The sequence below is a fragment of the Tricharina praecox genome (assembly GCF_024521635.1).
Source record: "Tricharina praecox strain CBS 144465 chromosome Unknown BZA05scaffold_2, whole genome shotgun sequence".
NCBI classification, from domain to species: Eukaryota; Fungi; Ascomycota; class Pezizomycetes; order Pezizales; family Pyronemataceae; genus Tricharina; species Tricharina praecox.
In genome coordinates, this window is record NW_026250404.1 from 2,390,683 (window position 1) to 2,418,396 (window position 27,714).

Here is a 27,714-nt window from a genome sequence, read left to right on the forward strand (position 1 = left end):
CAGCCGGACAGCTGTGAGAGAGCCCCACCTTCCTTGTTGGTATATCGACACTCAGCTAACGGACATCTACAGTTCTACAATCTACTGCTGTTTGCCACTTCAATCGCCGCATATAGTTTCGTCGCGCAGCATTTGGGAAAGAGTCGGCAGCTAAAGTGACGGGAAAGCAGAGAGAGTAATAGCTCTATTATCCCATTATTCGGTGATGGAAATATTAACATTCACATCTCCTCAGTGACCCGGCAAGCAAAATGACAGACCTAAAGCAAACCATGCAGAGGTATCGTACAAGAGGGTGGTAGGTAGGATAGAAAGTGGGGGGAGCGCCCGAGGGGTATATTAAAGGTGTACAGCGAGGTGTCGGCGGTGGTAATCAGTCGGAGTCGCTCTGACCATCCAGAAATTCGAGACCCTCCAATCCGCGCGATCGCTGTACCTGTTGTTTGTCAGATCCAGTGTCCACATGTAACTCAGCAGTCAGGAGGATAACTCACCAGTCTTCGCCCAGTACTCGGAGAGCTGATGGAGGTTCTTCCGGACCGGGTGGTAACCATGCCGTCGTTGGTATTGTTCCAATCTGAGACGCCCGCTTGAACTCCGGCAACCTCGTCCTCCAGTTCGCGTCTCGCCTTGATCTTGGTCGCTTTCGCGAGGGAGTAGTGGCCCGACATTCCTGCGTCTGATAACATCTGCCTCAGGTGCTGGATCTTCTCCTTGGGTGTGTCGCATTTTGCTAGTTCTCGGGACCACATCTTGCGGATCTGGGGATTGTCAGCAACTTTTGAAGGTCAGTGCGTGATAGCGGGGCACATACACCACACTTGACGAGCCAGCCTTGCAATGTCTTGATCTGTTCCTCGTCGGGAGAGGATTCCTTGCCCTGTCGTATGTTAGCCCCATGCTACGGTTGATCGATGCGACGACGAGGACGACATACCGAAGCCTTCGCCTTAGCCTTAGTGGCCTTTTTGGGCTTCGCAGCCGCAGCCTTTCCTTTCTTCTTTGTGTCACCACTAGCGGCAACAGCTTTACGGCCACGAGCTTTCTTCTTTGGCGTCTCATCTAGCACAACCGACATCTCACTCTCGTCCCCGGACTCCCCTCCTGCGGATTCCCCATTCTGCTCCGCCTTCAATGCAGATGCCTCCTCGTTCTCACTGTCGACTATTTCCGCTTTCGCAGCCTTTGCAGCCTTCGGGCTCGCCTTGGTCGCCTTGCTCGATGGACTCTGCACGATGCTTTTCTTGAGCTTCTTCTTCGGTGGTTCCGGCTCGTCGAGGAAGTCGTCGGGCAGGTCTGACAGCACGCTGTCGTCATCTTCATCCTTTGGTTCCACATTCGGCGTCGAGTGTCTCTCCGTCACCTCTACTTCCTTCTCCTTCTCCTCCTCCTTTTCCTCGTCCTCCCCCTTTACCACCTTCTTCACCCTTGCCCTCGACTTAGCGACCGGCTTCTTCTCTGCAGCAGTCTTGGTGGGTCGGCCTCGTTTGCGCGGTTTCGGCGCGATGTCCTCTTCGTCCTCGTCCTCGTCCTCGGCACCGCCCACGTCTGGCTCGGGCTCCGAGATATCCTCCTTCTTCGGCGCAGGCTTCTTCGCCGTAACCTTCTTTGCCGTAGCCTTCTTCGCCGCGGGGGCCTTTGCGACGCGTTTCTTCTTTTCGGGCGACGTCTTCGGCGGAGGAGCCTCCATGTTGGCATTTTGAATATCCTACGACACGCGGACGCGTCAGCGCACAAAACGCGTGAACCCGCTCTCAATCGATGCCACACTACATACCCCCTCCTGCAGGACAATCTCCTTCGACTTATCCTTCCAGTACGGGTCCGATTTAAAGAAGCCTTCTCCAAGTTTCAATTCCTCGGCGACCTCATTGCGGACCGTCCGCAGCGTTACCGATTCAGGGTCTTTACGGAATGCGTCGGCTACAGCCTTGCGCAGGGCGCCGGCGATCTGGGCGTCGCGGGACTCGTCGCGATCATTCATCGTATAGTGTGAAGGGGTAAGTATCGAGGTGACTTGGCGCGCGTGTTGTGGTGGAGGTGGAGGTGGAGGGTGGCAGTGGTGGTTGGGGTGGTGTGGTGTGGTTGATGTGAAGACGGAAGGGCCGAGCTAGCGGTCCAGGGTTGTTTGCATTGGGCGGGTCTTGGGTCCGGCGTGTTTGAGATCACAAAAGGGCTGAAAATTGACTCTGGCGGTTTTTACATACTCGACGCGGCGATTTTGGCTCAACTGCCTGCCCCATACGGAGATTTACTCTATCATAGTAGCAGCGATCAGGTCCGCGCGGACTGGTGGCTGGGTATAGTATAGGTATACGGCTCCATCTGTACTTGGAGCGGATTCCGCAGCGAGTGGATAGCGGAACAGGACTTCATATCGAGATGGGTTCTTCATGCTGTCATTCAGCCTGCAGTGTGGTCTATCTTCCAGGCACATCTCCATTCGTGCAGAGTTTGATATGTAAAACGGACGCAGCTGCGTTCCCCTCTGCCGACTGGCTCTATGTATACATAGTATCCTGGGCATCTGTCCCGCAGTCCGGGCGAGCAGAGCGCGAATATAGAAGATATGGACGATCTACTATCGTCCGTAGAGTGTTTACCTCTCCAGCCTATTGCGTGTTGGCATGGAGGGGCATTTCGTTGGGTTATTCCCTCCCGTTACCAAGGATGACGTAGTGGGGCTTTTCCGAATGGCACTCAGTGCCCAAGTGATCTTCTTCTTCCCCTCCTCTGCCTCTTGTCTTCCCTTCGTCTGCGCCTTATCTAGAGATACCCTCCCCCCACCCCCACCTCCACCAGCAACTGCTTCTGCCCTCTTCAACTAGCCTTCTGTTCTTCTCTCCCGTCTTAAAAACTCCCCTTTCTCCCTTTGCGAACTGTCGCCGCTCACACATCAAACTATCTCGCTTCCACTCCCGTCCCCATCTGTACCGCCATTAGCCATCACCCGCTTCGTGTCTCACTCTCGATCGGCGGTCCCCGTCCCCCGCACTCATCACTCGCTCCATCATCTCCAGCGAATACCTTCCACCAAGTCCCGATCTCACAGCCACCACCCCCGCCGGAACGGTCCCCCTTCCATCTCCCCGTCTAAACACACCTACCTACCGCAGCCATGGCGGCCAAAAAGCAAGAACACAACCTGATCATGGTCAGCAACCGACTGCCCATCACCATCAAGAAGAAGGACAGCGGCAACTACAACTACAGCATGTCGTCCGGCGGACTCGTCAGCGGCCTGTCGGGAATGACCAAGACGACCACCTTCAGCTGGTTCGGGTGGCCAGGGCTGGAGCTGCCCGAGGAGGACATCGGAAGGGTCGAGGCGGAGCTTAAGGAGCAATACAACGCTGTGCCCATATGGTTGCCCGATGAGATGGCCGATAGGCATTGTGAGTACTCTACTCTTCATACGAACGGATGTTGCGCATGTTGCGCATGCCCCGCGCCGAGAGCGGGGTTGGAGGCATGGTTGGACTAACGAGTGTCACCCCTGGGCAGATAACGGTTTTTCGAGTAAGAAAACATCACCCCGACGTCATGACCTCATATGTATAAGTGGGCTTGGGCGCTAATGCAAGCATCTGTGGTGCGGCAGACTCAATCCTGTGGCCGCTGTTCCATTACCACCCGGGCGAGATCAGCTTTGACGAGAGTGCGTGGGTCGCCTACCGCGACGCAAACAGGATCTTTGCCAGAGAGGTCGCGAAATCCGTCAAGGATAACGACCTGATCTGGGTCCATGATTATCACCTCATGCTCATGCCTGCCATGCTCAGGGAAGAGCTGGGTGATCGAGTCAAGAACGTCAAGATTGGCTTCTTCCTTCACACCCCCTTCCCTAGCAGTGAAATTTACAGGATTTTGCCAGTGCGAGAGGAGATTTTGAGGGGTGTGCTGCATTGCGATCTCCTGGGATTTCACACCTTTGACTATGCGAGACACTTCTTGAGTTGTTGCTCGAGGATATTGTATGTTCCCCCGTCGTCAAGGCGCTGGGTGGAAAGGAATGCTCACTGGTTCATTCAGAGGCCTCACGACCACCCCCAACGGCGTCGAATACGAAGGTAAGCTGCGCACCGTTGGTGCCTTCCCAATCGGAATCGACCCGGAGAAGTTCGCCGAGGGACTGCAAAAGCCCTCGGTCCAAGAGCGAATCGCGCAGCTGGAGAAGAAGTTCCAAGGCGTCAAGCTCATCGTCGGAGTCGACCGTCTGGACTACATCAAGGGCGTCCCGCAGAAGCTGCACGCCCTCGAAGTGTTCTTGAATGAGCACCCGGAGTGGATCGGGAAAGTTGTGCTCGTCCAGGTCGCTGTGCCGAGTCGTGGCGATGTGGAGGAGTACCAGAATCTTAGGCAGGTGGTAAACGAGCTGGTTGGACGTATAAACGGAAGCTTCGGTACGTTCGGTCGTCCCATTCTCGAGAACGTTGATATTGACGGCGATGATAGGCTCGGTCGAGTTCATGCCGATACATTTCATGCACAAATCCGTTGCTTTCGAGGAACTGATCGCCCTCTACGCCGTCTCCGATGTCTGCCTCGTCAGCTCTACCCGTGACGGGATGAACTTGGTATCGTACGAGTACATCGCCACGCAGCAGAAGCGACACGGAGTGATGATCCTCTCCGAGTTCACTGGAGCAGCCCAGAGTCTTAACGGCAGCATCGTCGTCAACCCGTGGAACACTGAGGAGCTCGCCAATGCCATCCACGAGGCTATCACCCTCCCCGCGGACCTCAGGAAGGCGAACCATGAAAAGCTATATGCTTACGTTACGAAATATACAAGGTATGAACTCACCGACTTCTCGCTCGGGTTATAGCTAATGAGGATTGTTCAGTGCGTTCTGGGGCCAATCGTTTGTCGGGCAGTTGACGTCGATTGCGGATCAGGCCAGGAAGAAGGAAGATACGGAAGCGAAGGAAGCAGCCGCCGCGAGCTCATAGGAGATTGGCGTTGATTCGGGGGTGGAGTGGTGGGCGCTTAAAGCCATATCGAATATCGTGGCAGCGGCCCAGGGAAGCCGGAATGAACTTTATCTCTATTTTCTCTTTTTCTTTCTCTTCTTTTTCTGCGGAGGTATTGTGCTGGCCGGATTTCGTCTTTAGGACAACGATAGTTAGACTTGTATTCGCTTGCGAGGTAGAATGATTCTCTACCATGTGGTGCAAAGATATTCTTCAGCGTCGTGAAGTCAGCGGTTAGCTAGATATATCGATAATTGTACGTACCATGCCATAGCGTAAAACCGGGAGTGTTTGAGATGCAGCGCTTTCGCTAGCGCTCGGCCGGCGTGTCGTCGTAGAGGAACAGTGCCAGGGGGGCAAAAAATAGAGCGATGAACGCGTGCGCCGTGCCTTGCCGTACGATCATCCCGGCCCATCTCATCATCCCCGCTATCTGATCGTCCCCCGCCAATGGGCTTAAACTACATTCCGCCGCCTCCGCCGAGATGGCGAAGCACAGCTATCTTCCCCCCATTTCCCTTCCCTTCTCTTCAACTACTCTTCTCTCTCTGCTAGTTACAACTAGACGGGACCTGCGAGCAACACTACGACGACCATATGCATCATACAAGCTCTCCAAGCCCGGCCAACTAGCATAGACGAGGACGAAGCCCACTGACATCATCACCACCACCACCTCAACCTTCCCACCCACCCGCCGCCACCCGGCTCACAACCTCGACCTCGCACGCACCACACTATGAAATCCCCAACGCCCACAAGCCTGCAGAAATCCCTCGACGCCGCGTACCTCAGCTCCTCCACCGCGATCTACTACGAATCCCAGCGCCAGTTCTCTCTCGCACTAGAGCACTGGCAGCGGGTACTCTCCCTGCTCCCGCCGCCTTCTGCCGTCCCGCACCACCGCCGCCCCCGCAGCGACGCAGAGGCCCAGCTCCTCGAGTCGCTGAAGCGCCTGCGCGCGCAGGCGGAGGACCAGCTGCGCATGCTGGGGGCGCTGCTGCTGAGTGCGCGCGAGGCGGGCGGCGTGGATGTTGGCGCGATGGCGCCGACGGTGTTGCTGCCGGAAAGGTCGTCCGGCGTGTCCGGCGTGGCCGCCGCGAGGAGGGATAGTCCCGAGCCGGAACGGAAGTTGCGCACCACCCTGAGGTCGGGAAAGAAAGATCGGAGAAGAGATTCCTCCCCCTCGGCGCTGGAGACGCTGAGGGATGTGCGCGGCCCCAGGGCGGCTACCCAGGCGGCGACGCTGGCGTGGAGTAGTATCAGGGCGGCGGGCGAGAAGAGGGTCGCGTTGGAGAGGGCGGTGAGTGCGGAGCCTGAGGTCTTTCCTGGGGTTAAGGCTAGGCCGGAGAAGAGGATTGGCGGGAGGTCGCGGAGTTCGCTACCGCCGCTGCCGAATGGGGAGAAACTGAGGGAGCAGTCGATGCCGACGCCACCACCGCTGCCCGAGAGGAGGGGAGCGGGAAGGAGGGGACAGAGACCGGTGTTGCCGTGGGACGATGAGGGGGAGATACCGTTGCCACCACCGCCACCACCACCACCACATAGAGTGCCTGTTGTGAGCAGGAAACCACTACCGAGGAACAGGAGCTATCAGGATGATGAGGGGTATGGAATGGGGATGGATGGAGCTCTGCCGCCGCCGTTGCCGCCGAAGGTGCCCATGGACAGACTCGAGAGGCCGAAGGTGCCGGTGGAGAGACCCGAGAGGCTGAGGAGGATTCACACCGATGGGACTGCAACTACTAGGACGCGGAATACCTCCGCCGCCGAAAGTGACTCCTCCCTCTCAGAAGACTACTCACCCCTCGACACGCCCACGGATGATGCTGGCGAAGACCCCTCGGATCGCGAATGGAATGCGCGCGTCGAGGCTGCAATCAAATCGATCGGCGGTCGGGCTGACGCAGGGGCGCTGCGGCAGGTGGCATCTGAGATTGTGGTGAAGGGCGATGAAGTGCACTGGGACGATGTGGCGGGGCTTGAGGGCGCGAAGTCGGCGTTGATGGAGGCGGTGGTCTACCCGTTCCTAAGGCCGGATCTGTTTTCGGGATTGAGAGAACCAGCAAAGGGGATGTTACTTTTTGGGCCTCCGGGAACGGGCAAGACGATGCTGGCTAGGGCCGTCGCGACGGAGAGCAAGTGTACGTTCTTCAGCATCTCGGCGAGTAGTCTCACGAGCAAATATGTCGGTCCCTCTCTCCCGCACTCTCTTTTCCCCCGCTGACCTCGCAACAACAGCTCGGCGAAAGCGAAAAACTCGTCCGCGCGCTCTTCTCCCTCGCCAAAAAGCTCTCGCCGAGCATAATCTTCGTCGACGAGATCGACTCGCTCCTATCGTCGCGCAGCTCTGGCGAAAACGAAGCGACCCGCCGCATCAAAACCGAGTTCCTAATCCAATGGAGCGACCTCGCGCGCGCCGCGGCGGGCAGCAAAGACCCGACACCCACCGCGCTCGGCGACCCCAGCCGCGTCCTTGTCCTCGCCGCCACAAACCTCCCGTGGGAAATCGACGAGGCGGCGCGCCGCCGCTTCGCCCGCCGCCAGTACATCCCCCTCCCGGAGCCCGCCACGCGCAGGAAACACATGCAGAACCTGCTCGCCCGGCAACGGCACGGCCTTGGCGAGATGGAAATGGACACGCTCGTAGACCTGACCGAGGGGTTCTCCGGCAGCGATATCACCGCGCTCGCGAAAGATGCCGCGATGGGACCGCTCAGGAAATTGGGGAGTAAGCTGCTCAGCGTGCCGGTGGAGGAGATTGCCGAGATTGGGCTGGCGGATTTCAAAGAGAGCTTGAAGGCTGTTAGGCCGAGTGTAGGTACCGAGGGGCTGAGGAAGTTTGAGCTGTGGGCGGAGAAATATGGAGAGCGGGTTTAGAGAGTTGAGATTGCGGGGGGTGGAGCGGGGTGGGGTGTATAATAGTTTTTTTTTGAGAGGGGGGCGAGGAAAGGTGTTGAACTTGTGTTGTATTTGTATGCGGCTTTGGTTTGGTTTGTATGCATAGCATAGCATTTGGTTTTTTAGGATTGTACTCTGTTGATTGGGTTTTATAGATGGAGTAGAAGTATGTACTTACTTGGTAGGTTTATGGGGGTGTTGTGGGTATGCAATGGGCTGTTGAAGAAGTACTGAGGTATGGCTTTGGGGTAGGAAGTAGGTATGATAGCTACGAAGGAGGTACAGAAGTATATGGCTTATGAGTACATTGTATCAATTCACACTATTGTACATCATCCCCATGATCACCGGAATTTCCGTAGAGCAGAACTAAATGCCGTCTCCAAAGATCCAGCGACAAGTAAGTCCACCGAAAGACATCTCCACCAGCTTGTGGTTTCACAACTTTTGATTGGGCACCTACCTACGTTTTATTCTCGCTGGATGATACTCGCATTCCACCAATCTATGTAGACCATAACAGCGTACGTCTTGTCCCTCCATTTCCTATCCGATTAGGCATTTGGAGAGTCCATCTTAATTGCCCGAACCAGTAGACCCAGCGATGAGTAGATAAGTTCACCGAAGGACATCTCCACCAGCTTGATATTTCGCTGTTCACAACCTTTTGATTGGGTAGTGGGCACCTACCTACATACGTCTTGTTCTTGCTGGATGATACTCTATGATACTCTACTCACATTCAACCGAATAATGTCACGTTTCCCCCCTTTGTTTCCTATTGAACTGGGTATTCGGACAGTCCATTTTAATCGCCCAACCATCGTCCGGTAATCGCAGGAACCCTTAATCGCCCGGACCATCTTAATCGCACGTACGAACCATCTCAATCTCCCAAACCATCTTAATCTCACGAATCACAATGCTCCAGTGACTGAGTGACCGAGTGATCGAGTGATAGCGTGTGTATTCGTGCGCGTGTGAGTCTTCGCAAGGCCGATTACCATGTCTGCGAAGCTGGACGATTACCATATGATATCGAGTAGGTACCTTATTCGCACGAAGAACAGTGATCGAGTGATGGCGCGTGTGTGCGTGTGTTCACAAGGCCGATTATGGACCGATTATGTCGACGAAGCTGGACGATCATCGTACGGTATAGAGAGAGAGAACATCAATTTATTGTCGCATGTAGCCTTACTAGACTAAATCGCACGAATAATAGTGATCGAGTGATGGTGTGTGTGCGTCTGTGTCTTCACAAGGCCGATTACCATGTCCACGAAGCTGGACGATTACCGCACGGTACAGAGTAGGTAGTAGGTTTAAGTGTCCATGAACCGAGTGCGCGAGTAGAGAAGAGTACCACAGCCTTCCTTCCTTCCTTCCATCCTGTACGTAGAAAAACAAGTATCTATAGATGATACTCGCATTCAGCCCACCTAAGTATCTACCTATCTACCTAATGTACCTAGACTATGTTACAACGGCACTTTCCCCTCCGTTTCCAGTTCGACTGGGTATTTGAAGAGCCATATTATTCGCACGAATAACAATGAACGAGTGAATGAGTGATCAAGTGATGGCATGTGTGTGTGTGTGTGTTTGTGTGAGTCTGGCTTGGACAGTCCGGCCCGTTGAGAATGGCCGATTGTAGCGGCGGAGTTGGGCGATTACCGTACACATCACCGCGTAGATAGTACAAGTGACCATGAGTTGAGCCGAGTGCGTGAGTAAAGCACCACAGCCTGCCTTACTATATGTCTGTATGTAGAAAAACGAGTATCTACCTAAGTGCCCAGGTATTGTATCCGCAGCCCCCATATTCCGTAGCCCGTATGTAGTTATTCCGCGTGTGTAAATCTATGTTCGCCATCATCCCAATCATCCACATCGTCCCCGCAAAACCCAACATCACTCCGGAAAAAAAAGAAGAAAAAAGAACTGAAATTCGTTGCAGTAAGAACGAGAAAAGAAGAAAACGAAATTTATGCTATTTTACAGACGCTTTGTATTCACCCTTGCGCATCATCTTCCCCAACCCCGAGAGAAGAAACAGAAAGAAAGAAACGAAACAATTCTAGTAGAAAACAGAACCAGAAAACAGAACCAGAAAACAGAAACAGCAACAAATGGTAATGGTAGTAAGGTTGGTATGTAGGCAGGCAGTTCAGCGCTGTAGGGTAGTAATGGTGACAATTATGAAAAGAGCAAGAAAAAAAGCCCAGACAACCAACCAACAAAACAAAACAAGACAATGGTGTAAAGGTAGTACGGAAGCAGTAGTAGTACGCTTTCTAAACTGCCGGATTCATCATTAACTCGAAGTAATCCGCAATCTTTCGAATCTTGTCCACAAGCGGCATGAAGTCCTCCTTCTTGACAGGAGCAGCAGGAACAGCAGGAGCATTTGCAGGAGCACCGCCCTTCGTCGGCGAGACATTGACGCTGGAAAGGAACTGCCTCGCAGGGGTGGCGTTTTTCGGGGAGACGGGGACGCTGGGGCCTGGAGTAGGCGGGTGGTTCTGGGTCGCTTGCTCGTAGATTGCAGAGTCGCCCTTGTATTTGATCCAATCGGCGAGCTGGCGGATGTCGCAAGGCTCACTAACAGCGTACCACACGCGCTCGCGAATAGCCTCTTCGTCATATTCCTCGGGCTCTTCTTGGTCTTCATCGTGGTCTTCCTCGTGGTCCGCGCCGGGGTCACTGGCGATGCTGGGTGGAGGCGGGAGGACGCCGGTTGGGTGAGGAAGATTCTTTCCTTTCTCGACAACGACCCAGGAACCCCAATCTTCCTCCATTGGGTCCCGCTGCGTAAAAAGGTGGTACAGATTACCAAGCGTATCAATACCAAGTGGTGTGATGCGAGAAGCCGTCTTGCGGTTCGCCGCCCATTCCTTCATCTCGGCCGAGCGAATCAGGGTCTTCGAGGCGTTCTGCGCAGCATTGTATCGGACCTCGAAGTCGGCCTTGTGTGCGGCGGGAAGCGTGAGCCGCTCCTTCTGAAGAACTTGCCGCTGCTCCTCCCATTCTGTTGGCGTGTTAGCGTTGTTTGTTCATGAGGTATGAGGTGGTCCCGGGGGAAACTTACCTGTCTTCAGCTTCTTGACCTCGTCGACACAGGCCTGTCTGTGCTTCTTCTCGACAGAAGCACCAGCATCCACCCACTCGTGGTAAGTGTGAGTGTTGAGCACCAAGTTGATCATCTTGCAGATTAGACGAAGTCGGAATTCGTCGTCTTCACTGTCAACGTCCTCTTCCGGCTGAGCCGACGGAGCCGGGCTATCGCGCCTGAGGGGCCTGCCATCGTGCCACACCTCGATTAGGGCCCTAGTGATGGCCCAGATTTCTGGGCTATCGGCCGGCAGAGTAGTCAATGCACGGGCAGACTCGTGCAAAATAGTGGGATCGATCCCCATTTTCTTCTCCGCCGGGGTCTTCTCGTCATAACGCAAGACGTTGACCATCATGTTGATCAAGTTCTTGTACGTCAAATCCGTCCAGTCGCTATTCGGATCGTTGATGAGGCGTGCGTACTTTACTAACACCTTCGAGTGCTTCTCGAAGCGCAAGTAAAACTCGCGGATTTGGCTGAGAACATTAGCTCATGCAGTAAACACAGTACCAAGGGTTGACTTACAGTCTAAGCGCAATCACCGGGAGCGGATGCGAGATTGCCAGAAACTCGAAATTGGGATCCTCGACATGTTTCGGCTTCTTGACAGCCGGAGGCATTGGACCACTTATAGTAACGAGCTTGAGAGTTGAGCTCGACTGGGCCTCTTCTTTAGCCTTATCTTTCTTCAGCGGAGCCTTTTTCAGCCCTTTGGCCTCAGCCTTAGCCTTAGCCTCAGCCTCAGCCTTTGGCTTCTTGGCCGATTCCGACTTGGGGATTGCCTTCTCCTTCCCCTTGTCGGTCTTTTTCTTGGCAGATTCTGGCCTGACGACTACCTTCTCCTTCCCCTTGACAACCTCCTTCCCCTTCCCCCTGTTCCTTGTAGGCGTATCATTCATCATGCCTTCTATTTCTGCGGGGTCAACACCCGCCTCTTTCGCGAACATAGCGAGATGGGCTGCGCTCTTGGCGGCCGTGTTCGAGTCTGAAGCCGCCTCCTCCGGGGGTCGGTGGAGGTAGCATTGGCACTTCTTCTCGCAGACCGGACAGCGGAAGAGATAAGCCTCGCTAGCATCGTGGCCGAGGGTTGTGAGGTTGTGAGGTTTGCCAGCGCCGTGAATCTCCTCGATGCTGTTATCATAATTCCGTCGAAGGCACTTGTCGCTGCGAACCAGTCAGCGAATGTCCAACGTGTGTGGCGATGATACATTGGGGGGGGGAGGAGGGATATACCAGAATGCGATCCGGCACCGCTTCGTCTTCTTTCCGATGGTCTTCATGAGTGTGCACACGATAACACCCGTGCCCCTGTGACAGTGATGACAGTAACCAGCCTTGGGACTTGTAGCAGTCGCGGGAGTAACAGGCATCGCCACAACTATCTTCGTACTCGTGCTTGGAGTCGCGGTACCCAGGCCTGTAGTCGCAGGTGCATCGCCGTCGTCATTCGCGGTCTTCGTCTTCGTCTTCTTGGATTTATTGTCGGAGCCGGCGGCGGCGGCCGACTTGCGCCTTTTCTTGGAGGGCTCACTGGTAGAGACGGGGGGAACGGCCGGCGGGTTCATGTTGACTGAGGTTTGGGAGCTGGGGGAGAGAATTGTGGAGGGAGTATCGTTGGCCATTGGAGTAGCTGCGAGCGAAGACGAATGAAATTGGTGCAACGCGTCGGGTCTTCGTGGTTCTCGGATGGTAGATGGGGGAGGTGGGGAAGTAGAGATGTGGGGAGGTAGAGTGGTAGGAAGGGAGAAAGGTGGGGAGGTGGTGGGGGGAAAGGAAGGTGTAGTGTGGGACGTGGAGGACGGTTTTGTGGGGTGTGAACGAGAAGTGTAGTCTGTGTTGTCGTTGTTACGTCGGTTGGTGGGAGGGAGAGAAGACGACAAGAGAAGAAAGCGAAGGACTCGGTGACGGCGCGTACACTGCGATGGCCAGCCCACGAAGGCAAGCGAAAGCGCGTTGAATGCAACCCAACGGTTAGACCCCCCCTTGGCACACGTCGCGCACAACCTAACGCCATCGGGACTCGCACCCACGTGCTAGTTTTGCTAGCTTTGATGGAAACGTGTTTGACAGGAATTGAATGGCTTTCATCCGAAACGGATGGCGAAGAACGAAAGTAAAGTTTCGCCGATGTGTGTGTCCACAACGGGGAGGACCGATCATGCCGTAGGTAGCGGATCTGGTCTGGTAAAACCGTGCACCTGGTTTCCCAGAGATTCTCGGAACCATATCTTGTGATGGATACTCCCCTACAGATACCGAGGCTACATGTACCCACCTTCTATATCCCCCCAGAATATGGGAAACCACATTGATGGAAGTATGAGTAATTTTGACCGAGTAAATACCAGCGACCTGTTCGCGTGGAAATACTTGTGACCGATTACGCAGGACCACCAACTAGCAACCTTTTGATGCTGAAAAGAGCTGGCTTTGTTCACACGACTCGGTGGTGGATTCGCCATGAAGTTCTACACTCCTCTACAGATACCTAGGTTACACCCACCTTCTATATCTCCCCAGAAGACAGCAAACCACGTTGATGGAGGTATACGGTACAATAAGAAGCCCTGTATAGCTCCCTCCGTGTCCTCTGAATGACCGAGTAATTTTGACCGAATACATACTACGCAGGACCTGTTCGTGCGGGAATACGTTTGGCCGATCAACAGGTCCGAAGCTCAGGCTTCCGCACTGACCGAATGACTGATTAACAGGTCCTCATCGTAGGTATCCAAGCTGACTGAATGACCGAATGACCGATTAACAGGTCCGAGTACATGCTACGTAGGTCTTGTTCGTACGGGAATACGTTTGGCCGATTACCAGGTCCTCATCCTGAGCTTCCACGCTGACCGAATACCGAATGACCGAGTAACTTCGACCGAATACCCAACTACTAGATACTACGAAGGACCTGTTCGCGTGGAAATGCGTTTGACCGATTAACCGGACCAAATCGTAGCTTTACACTTCCCGCGGGCCGCATCGCATGATCCGTACGTGTATGATATCTCCGGTAGGTATTGGTGTTTGCGGGGCGGTGGAACTATCTACATAGGCAGATATGTCAGTGAGTATGTGGATATTCTGTCTGCATTTTGTGCACTTCTGATGGTTGCATGGCTCGTCGAAGGAAGCAGGAGAGCCCAGGACTAGTAATTGGCAACCTAGGTACCTTTGGTGCCGACAAGAGGTGGTTTTATTCACACAACCCGAGGCTCGATGGTGGATTCGCCATGAAGTTCTACAGTGCTATGCTCTTCCACCAGATGGAGAGCGTTGCCAGAGTGATACAATAGTTACCGGTATTGGGTCACTTGCAGTAGTAGACTCCGCCGGAGTACTGGGCTCTTCCACCAGGCGGAGACCGTTGCCAGGGTGATACCAATACCGGTATCGGGTCTTTTGCAGCATTATAGTAGACTCCGCCGGAGTAGAGTACGGTAGTCTCTAATCCCGAACCGGGAGATCCCACATTTCCTCGGCACGAAGCTTCACGGTCGTTCATGATCATTACACTGACAGGCTGACAGGCTGACAGCGCCCCTCCGCTGCTACACGCACAAAGAAACCAGTCTAAGCAAAAGCAAAAGCAAAAGCAAAACCTCGTGCAGTCGTGCAGTCGTGCATCACAACTCCCCCGCGTCTTCCCCGCCCTGCCCCATTCCCGCCTATGACTCCTGCGCACAGCACCCATTCCCATTCTTGACCTCTAGCTCATGTTCCTTATTCACCACCGCGCCTTCACCAGCACCCTGCGCATGCTTCGCACTTAGTAGAACGCTCTGGTTGAACTGCTGCGTGCTTGGGGGCACGTCTAGCCCCGGGTTCTTATCGAAGAAGTTAACCGGCTTAAACGAGACCTTCAAGATCTCACATGGCATGACAGGGAAGTCCTCTATCCTCGGGATGTGGTTAATCCCGAACTGAACGAACACGACTGGCTCGCCATCGATTTCTTCTTTGCGGGCCGCCCACCCGCGCACGCCCTCGCCGCCACGCGACTGATTCGTCCACTTCCCGGCAGAGAACAGCTCGCCCTCGCGGTACTTGGTGACATAGACGGCGTTGTCGCCGAACTCGGCGCGCTTGAAGTGGAAGCTGTTCTTGTCGGCGAGGAGCTTTTGGAACGGCGGGACCGCGATCTTGTAGCCCGTGGATTTGTTGTTGATCGGGTTGCGCGCGCGAGTCGATTGGATCTTGAATGTGCGGTTGAGCGCTGTGGCCGTGTCGTGTCCGCCTGGTACGGTGATCTCGGTTTCCCGCGTGATGTAGCCTACTCCGTAGGGATTGGTGTCTGGGTGCACCGGGAGTGCGACCGCTTCTTCGACGACGACTTTGTTGCCTTGCCCGTCGATCGCGGGGTCCAGGCGCAGGGAGAAGATGTGTTGGTGGTGGGCGGCGAGGACCCCGGGGTGGACGACGGTTCCCCACGGCACCTCGAGGCCGTGCTCGATCGGCGAGGTGGAGAGGATGCCGGTGGCACGAACTTCGTAGTGGAATTCCCCGCTCTGGCCGAAGATGAACGCCAGGATGTACTCGTAGTTGCTGACCGTGATGATGCTTTGGATTACCAGCTCGCGGGAGCGGGTAACGACCGCCCGGCCCGTGCGGTAGTTTATGTGCTTGAAGCCGATGCCCGCGTCCTGCTCGTGGATGCACATCACGTTTGGCATTTCCAAGACCTCGCCGGTTTCTATCGAGAGGTTCGAGGAGAGATAGTGGATCGAGCCGAGGCAGTCGCAGCCGAGTTTGAGGTTGTTCGCCATTACGCCGGCACCCTGCAGCTAGTTAGTCGAGTCATGAAGCGTGCACGGCAGATGTACTCACCGCATCTCCCAGGTCAAACGCCTGTTTCTTGTGGTAGGGGGAGCGCGGGTCGGCATACGGAATCGACATGTCGCTGAGCGCAATCCTCCATACGATATCTCGGCCATCGTACGAGATGTTGTACAACACCATGCCTTCGCGGTGGTTGAATCCCGTCCTCAGCTTCCACTTCTGCCACTCGATCACGGCGCTACCACTGTCTCGGATCTCTTCCGTGACGGTGAAACTCGCTCCTTCCGGCTGCACCACGTGCAGAGGCTTCAGATCTGTGCGCAGGTTCTGGTGCTCGGGGGTGTACTCGGACGGAGGCGGAACCCGATACGGCTTCGGCAGAGTAGGCGTGTGATCAGTGCCGGTTGGCAGGTTTTCGATCCTGACCACCTTCATAGTCTCGACGTCCACGACGGGACTGATCGAAAGGGGAAACGCGTAGTGATTCGAGTCGGGATCATTCTCGCCGTGCGGCGACTGCAGGTAGAGATAGCACTGAAACTGCCGCCTCGAGTCGTTAACGCCGTCGGAGCCATAGATCCATGGGTCGGACACCACGACACTTCCTTCGGGCAAACGCAGTTTCTTGAGCTCCTCCTGCACGCCAGGATCCGCAAGCGCCACCTTCTCCATCGCCACGATCTCGGGGCCATCTGCGGGGCCATGGAACCCGTCCTTGACGCGCGAGTTGCTCGTGAGCCGCGACTTCCCAAGATCCACGATCGCCTCGTAGAGCTTGTCCGTGTTGCGGATGTAGTAGCAGAGGTAACCCTCACGGGCGGGCAGCGGCCCGGGACCGGCGCCTTCGTTCCATGCCAGTAGACTGGCTTTTATGGGCTCTCGAAGGGCGATGGCTTTGAACTGGAACTCGTTGCCTGCGGGCAGTGGGAAGCCGGCTTTTAGGATCGCGCAGCAGGCAGTGATCTCATTTGGTAGGAGGGGCGTAAGCGGATGCATTGTGGCGTCGGCGGTGGTCTATATTTGTCGGCGTGCTTAGTGACTTTTTTGTTTGGGGCCTTTCCGTATGAGACCGGGGGAAGCACTTTTATATACGATTCCCTTCCTTCCCCGAGCAACTGGAAGTAGCAACTTTTTCCGGCAAGCGTCAAGTGCAAATACGACGGCGGCTATCCCCGGCGACCGAAGAGTGTATTTCCCCACGAGAAGGAGAGAAGGAAGGCCGACGGAGGAGTTCTCGATGCAATAGGAAGTTCAATCGAAGGGAGGTTCGTTCCGAGGAGCCAGGTGACCCCGGATTTTCGAGTGATACGGATCTGATCTGGTCTGGGATTTCTACGAAGGCAGGTAGGCAACTCAATTAAGTCGGGATTTTTTTTCTCGAGATTCGGGAGGATGGTAGATAAGCAAGTGGGGGGAGGGTGACGCAGGCCAGGGCCGACCGTGAGATCGGACGAAAGCTCTGGATTCTGGCTGTCCTATGTACAGACAGGAGGACGAAGGATACAGCACCGAACAGCGGAGGGTCCCAGATCTCTGTTTTTGCGGGGGCGGGGGAGGGGATCTGATGCTGAGGGTTCGGCGGGCGAGCTAGTGGAGGGGAACCAAGGCGGATGATCCTTTCGGATTAACGGCGGGTGGTAGCGTCGGATCGCGGAGGTGGGAGGAGCTAAGGAAACAGTCTTGTTTTGGGCCCTTTCGTCGCTCGGTTGCTCAATCGAGATACCGTGTAGGGCAGTGGTGGAAGAGGTCAGTTATATGTCGGTAGCTGTAGGATATTAATATGGGTAAATATCGATCCTTCCGACTTCGTGGTCTCGCCTGAGTCGCCTGGGTCCGCACTCCGCAGTTCCCAGAATAAACCCGCACGTCGGAATAGCAATGGCTGAGAAAAAGCAACGTTCGAACGACACGAAAGGGTATCGGAAACTGGGGGGCGTCGGTGGGACGAGAATCGAGTCTTTCCGTCAGTGCCGAACGCGCGAGAAGAGGGGGATGGGGTATGTACTGGAGTCTGGACTGGAGAAGCACTCACGGTTAGAGAAGTCAGATGGAAAGGTGGTAGGGGACGGGATGGAGGGTTCTTGATATCTCCCAGGGTCTTGAATCTTGAGGCTTCAGCAGGGAACGTATGTATAATACAGGCAGTATAGTGCACTACGCATTTCTCGGATGTAGTTGCGTCAACAGCGGAAAAGAGGAATCTGGTGAGTACATACCCCGAAGCCCACGATGCCCCATCCAACACTGTGGGGAACCCTGAGCATTCGAAAGCTGTGAGGGGGGGTTGGCGGCATGCCGTAGGCATCAGCACGCAGTAACTAAGGTACGGGTCTGTACAAGTCGATACTTGTTTTCTGCAATGCACGTGGACGGGGGATCACGGGCATCGGTGCCCTTGCTTCGGGAATGCAGGATGGATGAGGACTGTAGTTGGTGATGGGGATGAGATGAATGCCGCCGGACGTAGTAAGGATTGTAGAGTATGATGTATGTTCCGGCATCCGCGAAACCGGAACCGTAAAGAGCTCTTCCTCGTCCTTGACCTCGTCGTCATCGTTCTCTTGCTCTTGCTCTTGCTCGTGCTCGTCCTTTCCCTCTCCCTCTTCCTCTTCCTCTTCCTCTCCTCGTCCTCTCCCTCCTCTTCCTCCCCATCCACCACCACCACCACCTCCCCCCCTTCTCATTTGCTCATCGCGGCGATGACATCGTTGTCCGCAAAGTGGTGATCGTTTCGGCAGCCGAGAAGGCCTACAAGTGAGTATTGCGCATGGGCATCGCATTGCCGCATTTACCCCCAAGCGAGCCTTGGGAATGCTGGAACGTTTCATGGGCATGATTGTGTGGGGAATAGGTACGTATGGAGTCGAAGAATCCCCAATCCGTATGCATAGCACAGTCAGATAGTTTCGTCAACGGGGCCGAGATGAGCAGTCAATCCATTCGATCGAACGGACTCGACGTCCATACGGCACCTACCGTCGATACAGCTAGGTACTCTACATACGGTACGGTTCACAGCTCGCCCCCGAGCGACACTTTATGCGCGCAAACCCTCGGCGCTGCAGTGCAGACACTGAGCTCGCCTTCGGTTCGCTCGGAGAAATAATTCGCGATGTGACTCGTCGGTTGGCTGGTTGGCTGTCGGGTGGCTGGCTGTTGGGCGTCGCAATCGTTTGGTCGTCGAACGCCTCGCTGCCGACCTTCTGCATTTGGCCGTCGGTGCCCGGCCGGGAGCTACCGTAGCCATGCTTTCTTCTTTCTGCCCCTCCGCACCTCGAGCCCGTGATTCCCGGAACTCTCTCTGAATTCTTGCCTGTTTCAGCACGACAACCCGTCAACTTGCCTTGCTCTATGACAGCGTGACGTGGACTTATTTCGAGATAGGTACCTCAGTAAGTAAGAAGGTATATACATTCAAAGTACATGCTGGCCAGTAGTTTTATGACGGGCCGGCTGATCAAGTGCGGGGTCGCGAGTTCAAGTGGCCAACCAGGTACATACCTGGAATAGGTACCTGCACGTGCATAGTTCCCGGCGCTCTGCCGCCCAAACAAACCCCGATTCTTTTCTTCAGGTTCTAGCACGTACATACCGTAAATACATACCGATACCTACTCGCGCGACCGAACGGGTGCCACTGTCACTTCCACAGGCCGTCGGGGTTCGGAGTGTGCACTGTGCAAGTGATCCCAGCCCATTGCCGTGTGTAATCCCCCACAGCCAAGCCGTCCAGCTTAGATACCAGTATGTACCTATTCGCGAACGGGATTCATGGCCGCAATCGGTCACATGTAGGATTCTTGGCCTTATGCACCCATTGGGACATGCCCGGAACTGCATTCCACATATGTCCGAACGGCCTGCATGGACGTGCGTTCAATGTTCATGCCTTGGTGGCTGTCCGTGGGCAGACATCTACCATGTATACCTACTCTGAAGTCTGCATGCCGTGAGGCGTGAGGCGTGCCAATCGGACGACTCCCCAGGTATCTACATACCAGTAGTTACTTCCAGTACTCTCAAGCACACAAATGAATCGCCTAACTACCAACCGCCTGTGCAGCACGACGAACCGGAGCCGAGGAGTTGCTGCGATCATGAAACATGCTCTGCATACATATAGCACCTAGAGGCCGAGCCCCATCTGGCATCTACTCCAGTCTCCAGGAAGCCCCCTGAGGGGAAACAAGCCACAGACCTGCTTTTCGACCGCTGCACTGGGAATCACTCGGCGGTAGATGGTGGGCTTCGAATTACCTACGTCCGTACTATTTCCATACCTTAGTATCGGCGTGCATGATCATGTTTTAACCAGAGACCAGTACGTATCGCAATTGCAAGTGCAAATCCGGCCCATTGCTAACATTGTGTACCTCTAATAACTACTAAACGCTTCATATCCACAATCTTCCCGAAATGTGACCGGTCCCGCTTGCCTACATGACGTATGTACTAATCTCCTCCGCCTACCTCCGACACCGCGGACGACTGGTAGTCCTTAGCATCAAAGAAGTCCGTATCTTCGCTGCTACTCTCGTAGACCTTCAGTCCGCCCTTCCGTCCCTTCCGGTTCTTGAGTAATACATCCGCCGATCGTAATACCATCCGAGAGCGGGTTTCGTGTACCTCGAATTCAGCGGGCGAGTCGAGACCATCTTCCGGCGCGTCTGTGAATTCTTCTTCCTCTCCCTCCTCATCGTCGTTGTCATCTTCGTGAAGTTCCTCGTCCACCTCCACTTCCTCCTTCTGTTTCATCTTCACTTCTTCCTCTTCCTGCTTCCTCTTCTCTTGCTCCTCCTCCTCCAGCTTCCTCCTCCTCTCTTCCTCCTCCTCTGCCTTCTTCTTAGCGATCCTCTCCTTCTCTTTCTCCCCAAACATCTCAATCCCCGCACGCGCCGCCTTCGTCCTAGCATGCTGCCTACTCGCGCACCTCTCAACCTTGGTCCACACCGCCGCGTCGACAGTGAGCTCACACGAATACAATCCGCCGTCCTCCTGTTCGCAGTGATACTTAACGACACCCATCCTGCCCCCTTCCGCCACCATGATCCCAAACCTACTCAGCGGATGATTAACTGTGACCCTGTCCCTAACCAATCGTCTAAGGACCTTCATAACGCCAATGCGCTCCAGAAACGCCTCGACCGCCGCAAACGAGCCATTCGAGTCGACCCAGATCGCGCCGACAATGCTCTCGATGATGTCAGAGAGATGTTTTGGCGCGTCGAGCTCCTGCAGGTCCGTCCAGGGGTACTCGGGCGACGACTCCAGCTGCTGCGCAATGGTGTCCTTCCACTTCCTATACCTGCGCGCGCAGGCGTCCTGTGCGTGCCGCAGCTCTGGGTTGTTGTGGCGCAGGAAGCGGTGGAGCGGCAGCTCGACTTTTCGGCGGGTGGGCGCAGAGTGCGCGTTGGTTTCTGTGCGCTCGATTGTCGTGGTTGCGCCGAGGCAGAGGAACGCGAGGAAGTGCGCGTTCACGCAGCAGGATTTTAGGTGGTGCATGTTGATGTGCGTCAGAGGCGTGGATAGCCCGTGGAAGTGGTACAAAGTGTTGACTACTACGGTGTCGATCACGGCGTCGCCTAGGAACTCGAGGCGCTGGTAGGACGTGGTGTTGGTTGCGTCGCCGGCGCCGCCGGCGCCGTACGAGAGGTGCGTCGTCGCCTCGATGAGCAGGAGCGGGTTGTCGAAGGAGTACCCGAGGAGCTGCTGGAGCTCGGTGAAGTGCTGTGGGTAGGTGCGTGCACCTTGTTTGCTGGCGTTGGAGAGGGCGTTGGCGCGGAGGCGGGATGCGCGGGTGGTGAGCGGGTGCCATGGCCAGTCGACACCGAGGTTGAAGGTTGCGCAGCATTGCGTTGCAAGGTCGTAGCCGCCGGTGAGGTACGAGACGCCGATGATGGACTCGACGACGTCCGCGAGGATCTTGGTCGAGAGCATCTTGCTGTCCGGGGGTGTCACGTTGGAGTCGGCGTATCTGGGCTTCCATTTGAGCGCCGTGAAGGGCGCGAGGTTGATCCATCGGCTGAGACGCTTCTCCGCCGCGGATTTGGAAGATGTGCCGTTGGACACCACGTGGTCCTTTGCGGCCGTGAGGTATCCCTCCGGCCAGAGTGGAAACTCGTCCATGAGCGCGACCGAGGCGAGGACTTTGAGCACTGAATCGCCCAGGAATTCGAGGCGCTGATAGTCCACTGGGTCCCGGGTAGCTGATGCAGTGGTGGCGTGTACAAGAAGTTGGTTGGGCACATCGAGCTGTAGGGTCTTCTTCAGGTCTGCGGCGAGGAGTGCTTTCTCAACCCGGTTGATGAGAGCTGGTAGGAACAGTGCCAACATGGCGTATTTCAATGGTAGAGGCTCGACCGTCAGGAACTCTGGAAGCAGCAGCAATGTCTTGCAAGGCTTGTGAAAACCCTCGCGGTGTAGAAAGTCTCGTCGTTTGGGGAGTTCGTTGACTTCGATCAATGGCTGATCCGCCCTCACTTTATCGCGGTTCCGAGGAGACTTGGCCTTGAAATCGTCGGCGTTACCGATATCCACGTCCGTTACCAGCCGTCTGAATATATACGCCATTTGGTTTGAGGTTTTCCGCAATAGCCCTATGTTAGACAAATCGCCATTCCTTTCGTTGATCAACTCAAGGGCGTTTTGGTGTACGTCGGGAATCATGTCCCAAGACTCGCCGCCGTCGCTAGGGAGGAAGAGGTAGATGAAATCGTCGCGCATGGCATCCATCCTGGAATTAAACACAGTCATCATCAGCCGGCGGGTTGCCTTCCTGCCGCGCTCCACCATCATCGGATCGTAGTCGATACGACGACTACGGCCAAATCTCGCATTCGCCGTATCGCTGAGCGGCCAGAACAGCTCGAATTCCTCAACATAAGGGACCTCAACCGGCAATACCATATCAACACTAACCGTTCTGCCGGTGTCGAAGTCCAACGTCAAAGTCATGATATACAGCGACTCCGCGTTCTCCCACTTCTTGCCGACCTCGGCCCATATATCCATCCGCTGATCGACCTCGACTCTCGGCGCCCTCTTCTGCACTTCCTGTTCGTTCTGGAACTCGCCCTTAACCAGCGGCATCAAGTAGTCGTCCACAAGCTGTAGCTTGATCAGTTTCAGGAACGCCTCGAAGGCGGCGTCGCGTTTCGCCGCACGTTCCGTCTTCCAGGCTCGTGTCCCGGAGGACCGCCGGATAGCCTGATCGATGGCATTAGGTAGGATCACCTCGGCCGTCCACTCGCGACCGCCTCCCGGAGGTGGAAGGATTTTACATTCTGTTCGGAATTCGGGGCGCGAGTCTACGAAGTCTCCCATGGGCAGGCAGTCACAGAAGTGGTAGAGATGGGGCAGGACGTTTGCAAACATCAATAGAGCCCTGGGTGGTCTGGTCAGCGGGGGTGTGAGGGTGATTTGGATGGCGGTAGCTCACTGTGTTTTGTTCATTCTCATGACCCGATCCTCTCCTTCCTCGCACTCGTCATCCTCAACTTGCTCGAGTTCTCGGTTCGGGTCGGAGTACATTTTGATCATCTCCTTCTCCATTTCCTGGAAAGCAATAACACCACTGGTGTCGCGGCTGCCTAGCATGATGACGTACGAGCTGGATTCGCGACGGGCTCTTCCTCGGCGCTGGACGAAGCTCTTCAAATTGGTAGGCAGGTCGAAGCACACCACCAGATGGCAGTCCTGGATATCGATTCCTTCCTCGATGGCCGAAGTGGCTATAAGTAGGTTCAACTTTCCGGCACGGAAATCCCTGAGGGTACCTTCCTGCTTCTTGCCGCCCACCAATACATCGTGCAGGAATCTTTGATTCCTCTGGGCGCTGGTCGAGGTGCCGACCATAGTGCCGACCCGGAAAAGGTCTCGCGTCTTCGGATGCTGGGAGATGATCTGGGCGATAACAGCCACAGCAGCCCGCTGCGTCACGAACACCAGTCCGGAGAAATCACTGTGCTCTGCCGAGTACTCCTCCAGCAGCACCTCGATGAGTGTATCCACCTTTGCCGAAACATGGTCTTCGATCGGACCTAACGTGCTCGGTAGCACGACCTCCTGCAGAATGCGGCGCACATAGCGTGCTTCATCACCGGTGCTGAAGAATGCTCTGAAATCGTCTCCGACCCGGTCGTCTTTATCGGCATCATCATCTCCCAGCGCCTCATCCATCTCCGTATCAAAGTTATTCTGCCGGTGTAAAAATTTGTGCACGACTCCGGTGATGAACCAATCGGTAGCCCACACACCGCATTCGGACATGATATGGCACGCCTTGTTGACAAAGGTCTTCATGTGCTCCTGCGAGTACGTTTTCTCGCTCATGATGGCCATTTGGAGATCACGTTCGGCTCTGTTGTCAAGACGTCTCTGTAGCATGATGATGTACGGATCTTCCATTATATCCATGCATTCGTAGGCCTCCAGGAGCGATGCGAGAGAGTTGGGCACTCCCGCGTAGAAGGAACTGGATTCAGATGCTGGAGCTGTTGACACGACACCGGATGGAAAACGTTCACCGATGTACGGGTCGACGGGCTCTGTTTCGTACCCTTCCGATCCATGTGATGTATGGACGGCCGGGAAAGACTTTCTTCGCTTCGGAGAGATGGCCTTGCCTACTGTGGCAGATACCAGCTCGCCGGTTAGGGGATCGATGTCGTCGAATTCATCGTCCCCATCTTCCACCTCGGAAGAAAGTTGAGAATACTGCCTGGTTCGGATGGGAGCACGCGCTGGCTTCTCCGCCACCTCGCCGGTGATGGGGTCTATGGTCTCGAATTCGGAATCGGAATCGTAGGGCGACGATGGCTTCGCCCCCATCTCGTCCATCTCTGCATCGTCCGATACTGTCTCATCCACCTCCTCAGCCTCCTCAACCACCCTCTCCATATCGCCCGTCTCCATAACCTCCTCATCCTCCTCATCCTTTTGCTGCATTCTCCCTGCCTGCTGCTGTCCCAAAGCGAGAAGATCCGCCCGCGAAGATGTAGTAGCAATTTGCTCATTCGCCTGCGGCCTAGTGGAGTTGCCATACCTCACCAACTTAAGCTTCGGCGGCCTAACATTCTCCAGCAGCTCTTTGCGGTGCTTCAATGGCGTCCGGGCAATAGCATTGAGGTTGGACTCGATTATTTTCAGCTGTGCGGGATTCGATTTCATGATGGGGCTTGCCGTGAGCCCCAAGATGTCCGGCACCGGGAGTCCGTCCCGTACTCGCTCGTGGTAGAAGTGCCGCATTATCATGTTCGCGGGGTGGTTTTGTATACAATGATGGGCTGCGTCGAGGTCAGTGGGGGGAAGGGGTGGGGGGCATTGACTCGGAGCGGAGGGTGTGCATACCCTCATCGAAGATTAACAAGCCGATACGCTCCATCTGTACGAAGCCATGGGTGAGAGCATCTAGGAGCACCTGTAGTCGGTCAGAACATGTAGCCATACATCTCACAGCAGCGGAGAGGACAGTGGACCTGATGAGTACTGATAACCACCGGCGCCTGAAGCAACTCGTCCCAGATCTCTTTATTGCTCCATTTGTCGACACCAGAGGATCCCATGAGGAGTGCGATCCCGACGGGCGGAAGCGCACTCATGAGCACTTGGTGCTGCTGCTTTGCCAACTCAACTCCTGGGATCAGGAACCATGATAACTGGAGATGTTAGCCGTAGCTCAGGGACGGGAGGGACGGAATACAGACCTTACCGTCGCCACGATCTAGCTGATGGCAGATACGCATGATGGCGCTGATTGCCGTCTCATTAAAATTCCATGACGTCGCCAAGATGTGGTGGAGAAGGAAGGGTTTACATATGAGTTTTCCCAGACCCAGTGTCCATCTTTTCATCACCCATCAGTCTCCAAGTCTACTGCATCTCTGGCCAGGGTCAACACACAGCTACGATGATATTCCGTCGCAAGCTCTCCTCGAGCATCTCCGCCTGATAGTTGCGCGTCCTCGGCAAGTAGACCTTCTTTTCCGCCGGTGTAGACAGGACGATGGGCTCTTCATCGGAGGTGGAGCCATAGCTTCCACTTTTCGAATCCATCGGGCCCGGTTTCGGTTGGATATCGATAAGTGTGAGATGGGGCGGTCGTGGGGGAGGTTTGGCTGTGAGGGGAAGTTTAGCGGGGTTGAGCACGCCTCTATATGTAGCCTCCGATAAGATGGGCCTGCTCTGCTGCCTAGTTGGCCGGTCCCCGATACAGTCGCTGCCGATCCATTCGACGAGGTCCGTAGGATGTCACGAGTACGCGAGCCGACAGGAGGAGCGAATGGGCGGTCGAAGAGACGAATATCTCGTTTATCGGCAGATGCGGACGCGGGGTCATTGGACAACTTGCATTCTCGGAAACGTGCTGGGCGGCGGCGGCTCTTCGCATTTAATGTTTCAACGCGCCATTCGAAGAGGAGCGAAACTCTGTGACTCAGATAGACAGAAACCTTCTTTGCCTGCGCACCGCGTCCAGACCCACATGCGCGCGTTCAAGGTCGCGACCCACGAGTATATAAGGCAAACAAAGAGGGAACATGGTCTGGCCATGTTAGCGTCCCCTCCCGTGCTCAATCGGCCTCCCGGGCGCCAGGGACGCTAACCGGTATGTACTCGCGGTACATACACAGGCATAAAGTTTTGGAGTATGCATGTACACAGAGTACATACGATATGGGGCTGGACTTAAAAGAAAGTATGAGTGAAAAGGCTGTTCCTCTACATACGGTCTGAACGGACCTTATCAAACTCACGTGACGTAGCGCACAACTACACTGATCCGAACAGACTTGTCGGTGGGTCGGCTTCAGCCACCAAACCTATCACTCGCCTCTCACGTGCTTCTCTACATAGCCTCCTTTCGTGCCAATCATATTCCATCACGTGATTATCACGTGCCGAGTCCTTCCTCATGATCGCGCTCTCTCTTTGTACCACAAGAGTAAGGGCCGTTTGGATGACCTCAGTTCTCAGTTCCAGTTTTAGAACCAAAGTCAGTTCCCCGCCTGGACACCGAATACCGTTCAGTTTCAGTTTCCGGAAAACTTTGAGGTGAACAGAGTGTTTGGCCATTCTCAGTATACTCAGCCATAAGTCTGAATAATAGGCTTTACTAGAACTTTAATAGTAGACACATTGTACCAGGAACAGCCAATAGGTCGTGCCTCACCACCATTACGAATCATAAGCGCAAGGTGAGGCACCACTGGTTATTTCACTTGGTTGCCTGGCGTTCCAGAAATCTCAGAGAGATCCTGCCATCGCTACGGTATCTAAAGTATGTACTGGTGGGAGAGAATTCATTCTCGCCGCTATATCTAGATTTAGATGAGCTTTGCACTCATCTAGGATTTGGTAAATAGGCCTATGATTCGCATAATATACCGTGCTTTACCGATTACGAAGAGACGTGAGTAGGTATATAGTACTCGGGTGATTATGAAACGGCACGATCACAACCGATCACTAACTACACCTGACCTCGACCTTATCGGCGAACGTCACGTGAGCACAAATGGGATTTCCACCATCGTCCATCGTGGAATCGTAGTGGGACGTAAGAGAAAACAAGGCGACCCCGAGTGTATATCGTACGATCCATTGGGAGGCAGATAGGTGCTGTTTTATGGAAAGCTAGGTAGGGGATTCTCGGAAACACGAGTGATGCTCCACGGAACCATTCCGACACTCGGAATAGCTTCATACGTAACCACATGCATCCGAGACACAACAGAAATATGCATGCATGTCCCATGAATGATCAAAGATACAATGGGAATGTAATTCAAATAATTCATTTGAAGCTTCGGCATCTTCAGTCAGGATCATATTGAAGTTGCTGTGTTTTGTGGAACCCGGGTGGGACTTTTTGTGGGGACTTTTTGTGGGTACCCGGGTGAGGACTTGGATGAGTGTCTTCGCCCATCACCCTTCAGTTTCTCCCA

The 27,714-nt window shown here is 54.9% G+C and overlaps 7 protein-coding genes across 7 annotated transcripts; 2 read left to right on the forward strand and 5 right to left on the reverse strand.

The window, feature by feature from the left end:
- Positions 1-152: 152 nt before the first annotated feature.
- On the reverse strand, positions 153-2,249 carry BZA05DRAFT_386092 (uncharacterized protein). The gene is made up of 5 exons (XM_051482461.1): positions 1,778-2,249; positions 938-1,708; positions 815-880; positions 495-761; positions 153-436 (listed from the first exon to the last, which is right to left on the reverse strand). The coding sequence occupies exons 1-5, from the start codon at positions 1,982-1,984 to the stop codon at positions 374-376; spliced, it is 1,374 nt and encodes a 457-aa protein (XP_051343881.1). The 5' UTR covers positions 1,985-2,249; the 3' UTR covers positions 153-373.
- A 506-nt stretch (positions 2,250-2,755) lies between these two features.
- Positions 2,756-5,348, forward strand: BZA05DRAFT_386093 (glycosyl transferase). Its single transcript, XM_051482462.1, has 6 exons — positions 2,756-3,395; positions 3,505-3,519; positions 3,602-3,974; positions 4,033-4,403; positions 4,456-4,795; positions 4,848-5,348. Exons 1-6 carry the CDS (start codon positions 3,119-3,121, stop codon positions 4,951-4,953), a joined length of 1,482 nt encoding a protein of 493 aa, XP_051343882.1. The 5' UTR covers positions 2,756-3,118; the 3' UTR covers positions 4,954-5,348.
- A 1,069-nt stretch (positions 5,349-6,417) lies between these two features.
- On the forward strand, positions 6,418-7,903 carry BZA05DRAFT_347812 (P-loop containing nucleoside triphosphate hydrolase protein). Its single transcript, XM_051481219.1, has 2 exons — positions 6,418-7,162; positions 7,216-7,903. The coding sequence occupies exons 1-2, from the start codon at positions 6,590-6,592 to the stop codon at positions 7,852-7,854; spliced, it is 1,212 nt and encodes a 403-aa protein (XP_051343883.1). The 5' UTR covers positions 6,418-6,589; the 3' UTR covers positions 7,855-7,903.
- A 2,269-nt stretch (positions 7,904-10,172) lies between these two features.
- BZA05DRAFT_415498 (uncharacterized protein) lies at positions 10,173-12,555 on the reverse strand (the record flags this gene model as incomplete). Its single annotated transcript, XM_051485312.1, has 4 exons — positions 10,173-10,906; positions 10,967-11,466; positions 11,516-12,154; positions 12,224-12,555. 4 exons carry the CDS (start codon positions 12,553-12,555, stop codon positions 10,173-10,175), a joined length of 2,205 nt encoding a protein of 734 aa, XP_051343884.1.
- A 2,106-nt stretch (positions 12,556-14,661) lies between these two features.
- BZA05DRAFT_331014 (copper amine oxidase) lies at positions 14,662-16,768 on the reverse strand (the record flags this gene model as incomplete). The annotated part of the gene is made up of 2 exons (XM_051480567.1): positions 14,662-15,771; positions 15,821-16,768. The coding sequence occupies 2 exons, from the start codon at positions 16,766-16,768 to the stop codon at positions 14,662-14,664; spliced, it is 2,058 nt and encodes a 685-aa protein (XP_051343885.1).
- Positions 16,769-18,032: 1,264 nt separating this feature from the next.
- On the reverse strand, positions 18,033-18,695 carry BZA05DRAFT_116781 (uncharacterized protein). Its single transcript, XM_051478640.1, has one exon. It carries the CDS (start codon positions 18,604-18,606, stop codon positions 18,091-18,093), a length of 516 nt encoding a protein of 171 aa, XP_051343886.1. The 5' UTR covers positions 18,607-18,695; the 3' UTR covers positions 18,033-18,090.
- Positions 18,696-20,224: 1,529 nt separating this feature from the next.
- On the reverse strand, positions 20,225-25,428 carry BZA05DRAFT_331211 (uncharacterized protein; the record flags this gene model as incomplete). The annotated part of the gene is made up of 6 exons (XM_051480579.1): positions 20,225-23,156; positions 23,211-23,950; positions 23,993-24,245; positions 24,816-25,056; positions 25,121-25,190; positions 25,249-25,428. Coding segments are annotated over 6 exons (4,416 nt in total), but the record flags the coding sequence as incomplete, so codon positions are not given.
- Between the last annotated feature and the right edge of the window lie 2,286 nt (positions 25,429-27,714).

Bases quoted from the DNA above. Each gene is read 5' to 3' on its own strand.
- BZA05DRAFT_386092 (XM_051482461.1), bottom strand. From the start codon at position 1,984: ATGAATGATCGCGACGAGTCCCGCGACGCCCAGATCGCCGGCGCCCTG. The intron at 1,709-1,777 runs GTATGTAGTGTG...CGCGTGTCGTAG, and splicing joins AGATTGTCCTGCAGGAGGGG to GATATTCAAAATGCCAACAT. The intron at 437-494 runs GTGAGTTATCCT...GACAAACAACAG, and splicing joins CGAGTACTGGGCGAAGACTG to GTACAGCGATCGCGCGGATT.
- BZA05DRAFT_386093 (XM_051482462.1), top strand. From the start codon at position 3,119: ATGGCGGCCAAAAAGCAAGAACACAACCTGATCATGGTCAGCAACCGA. The intron at 3,975-4,032 runs GTATGTTCCCCC...TGGTTCATTCAG, and splicing joins AGTTGTTGCTCGAGGATATT to AGGCCTCACGACCACCCCCA. The intron at 4,796-4,847 runs GTATGAACTCAC...AGGATTGTTCAG, and splicing joins TACGTTACGAAATATACAAG to TGCGTTCTGGGGCCAATCGT.
- BZA05DRAFT_347812 (XM_051481219.1), top strand. From the start codon at position 6,590: ATGGGGATGGATGGAGCTCTGCCGCCGCCGTTGCCGCCGAAGGTGCCC. The intron at 7,163-7,215 runs GTCGGTCCCTCT...TCGCAACAACAG, and splicing joins GTAGTCTCACGAGCAAATAT to CTCGGCGAAAGCGAAAAACT.
- BZA05DRAFT_116781 (XM_051478640.1), bottom strand. From the start codon at position 18,606: ATGCCCATGAAACGTTCCAGCATTCCCAAGGCTCGCTTGGGGGTAAAT.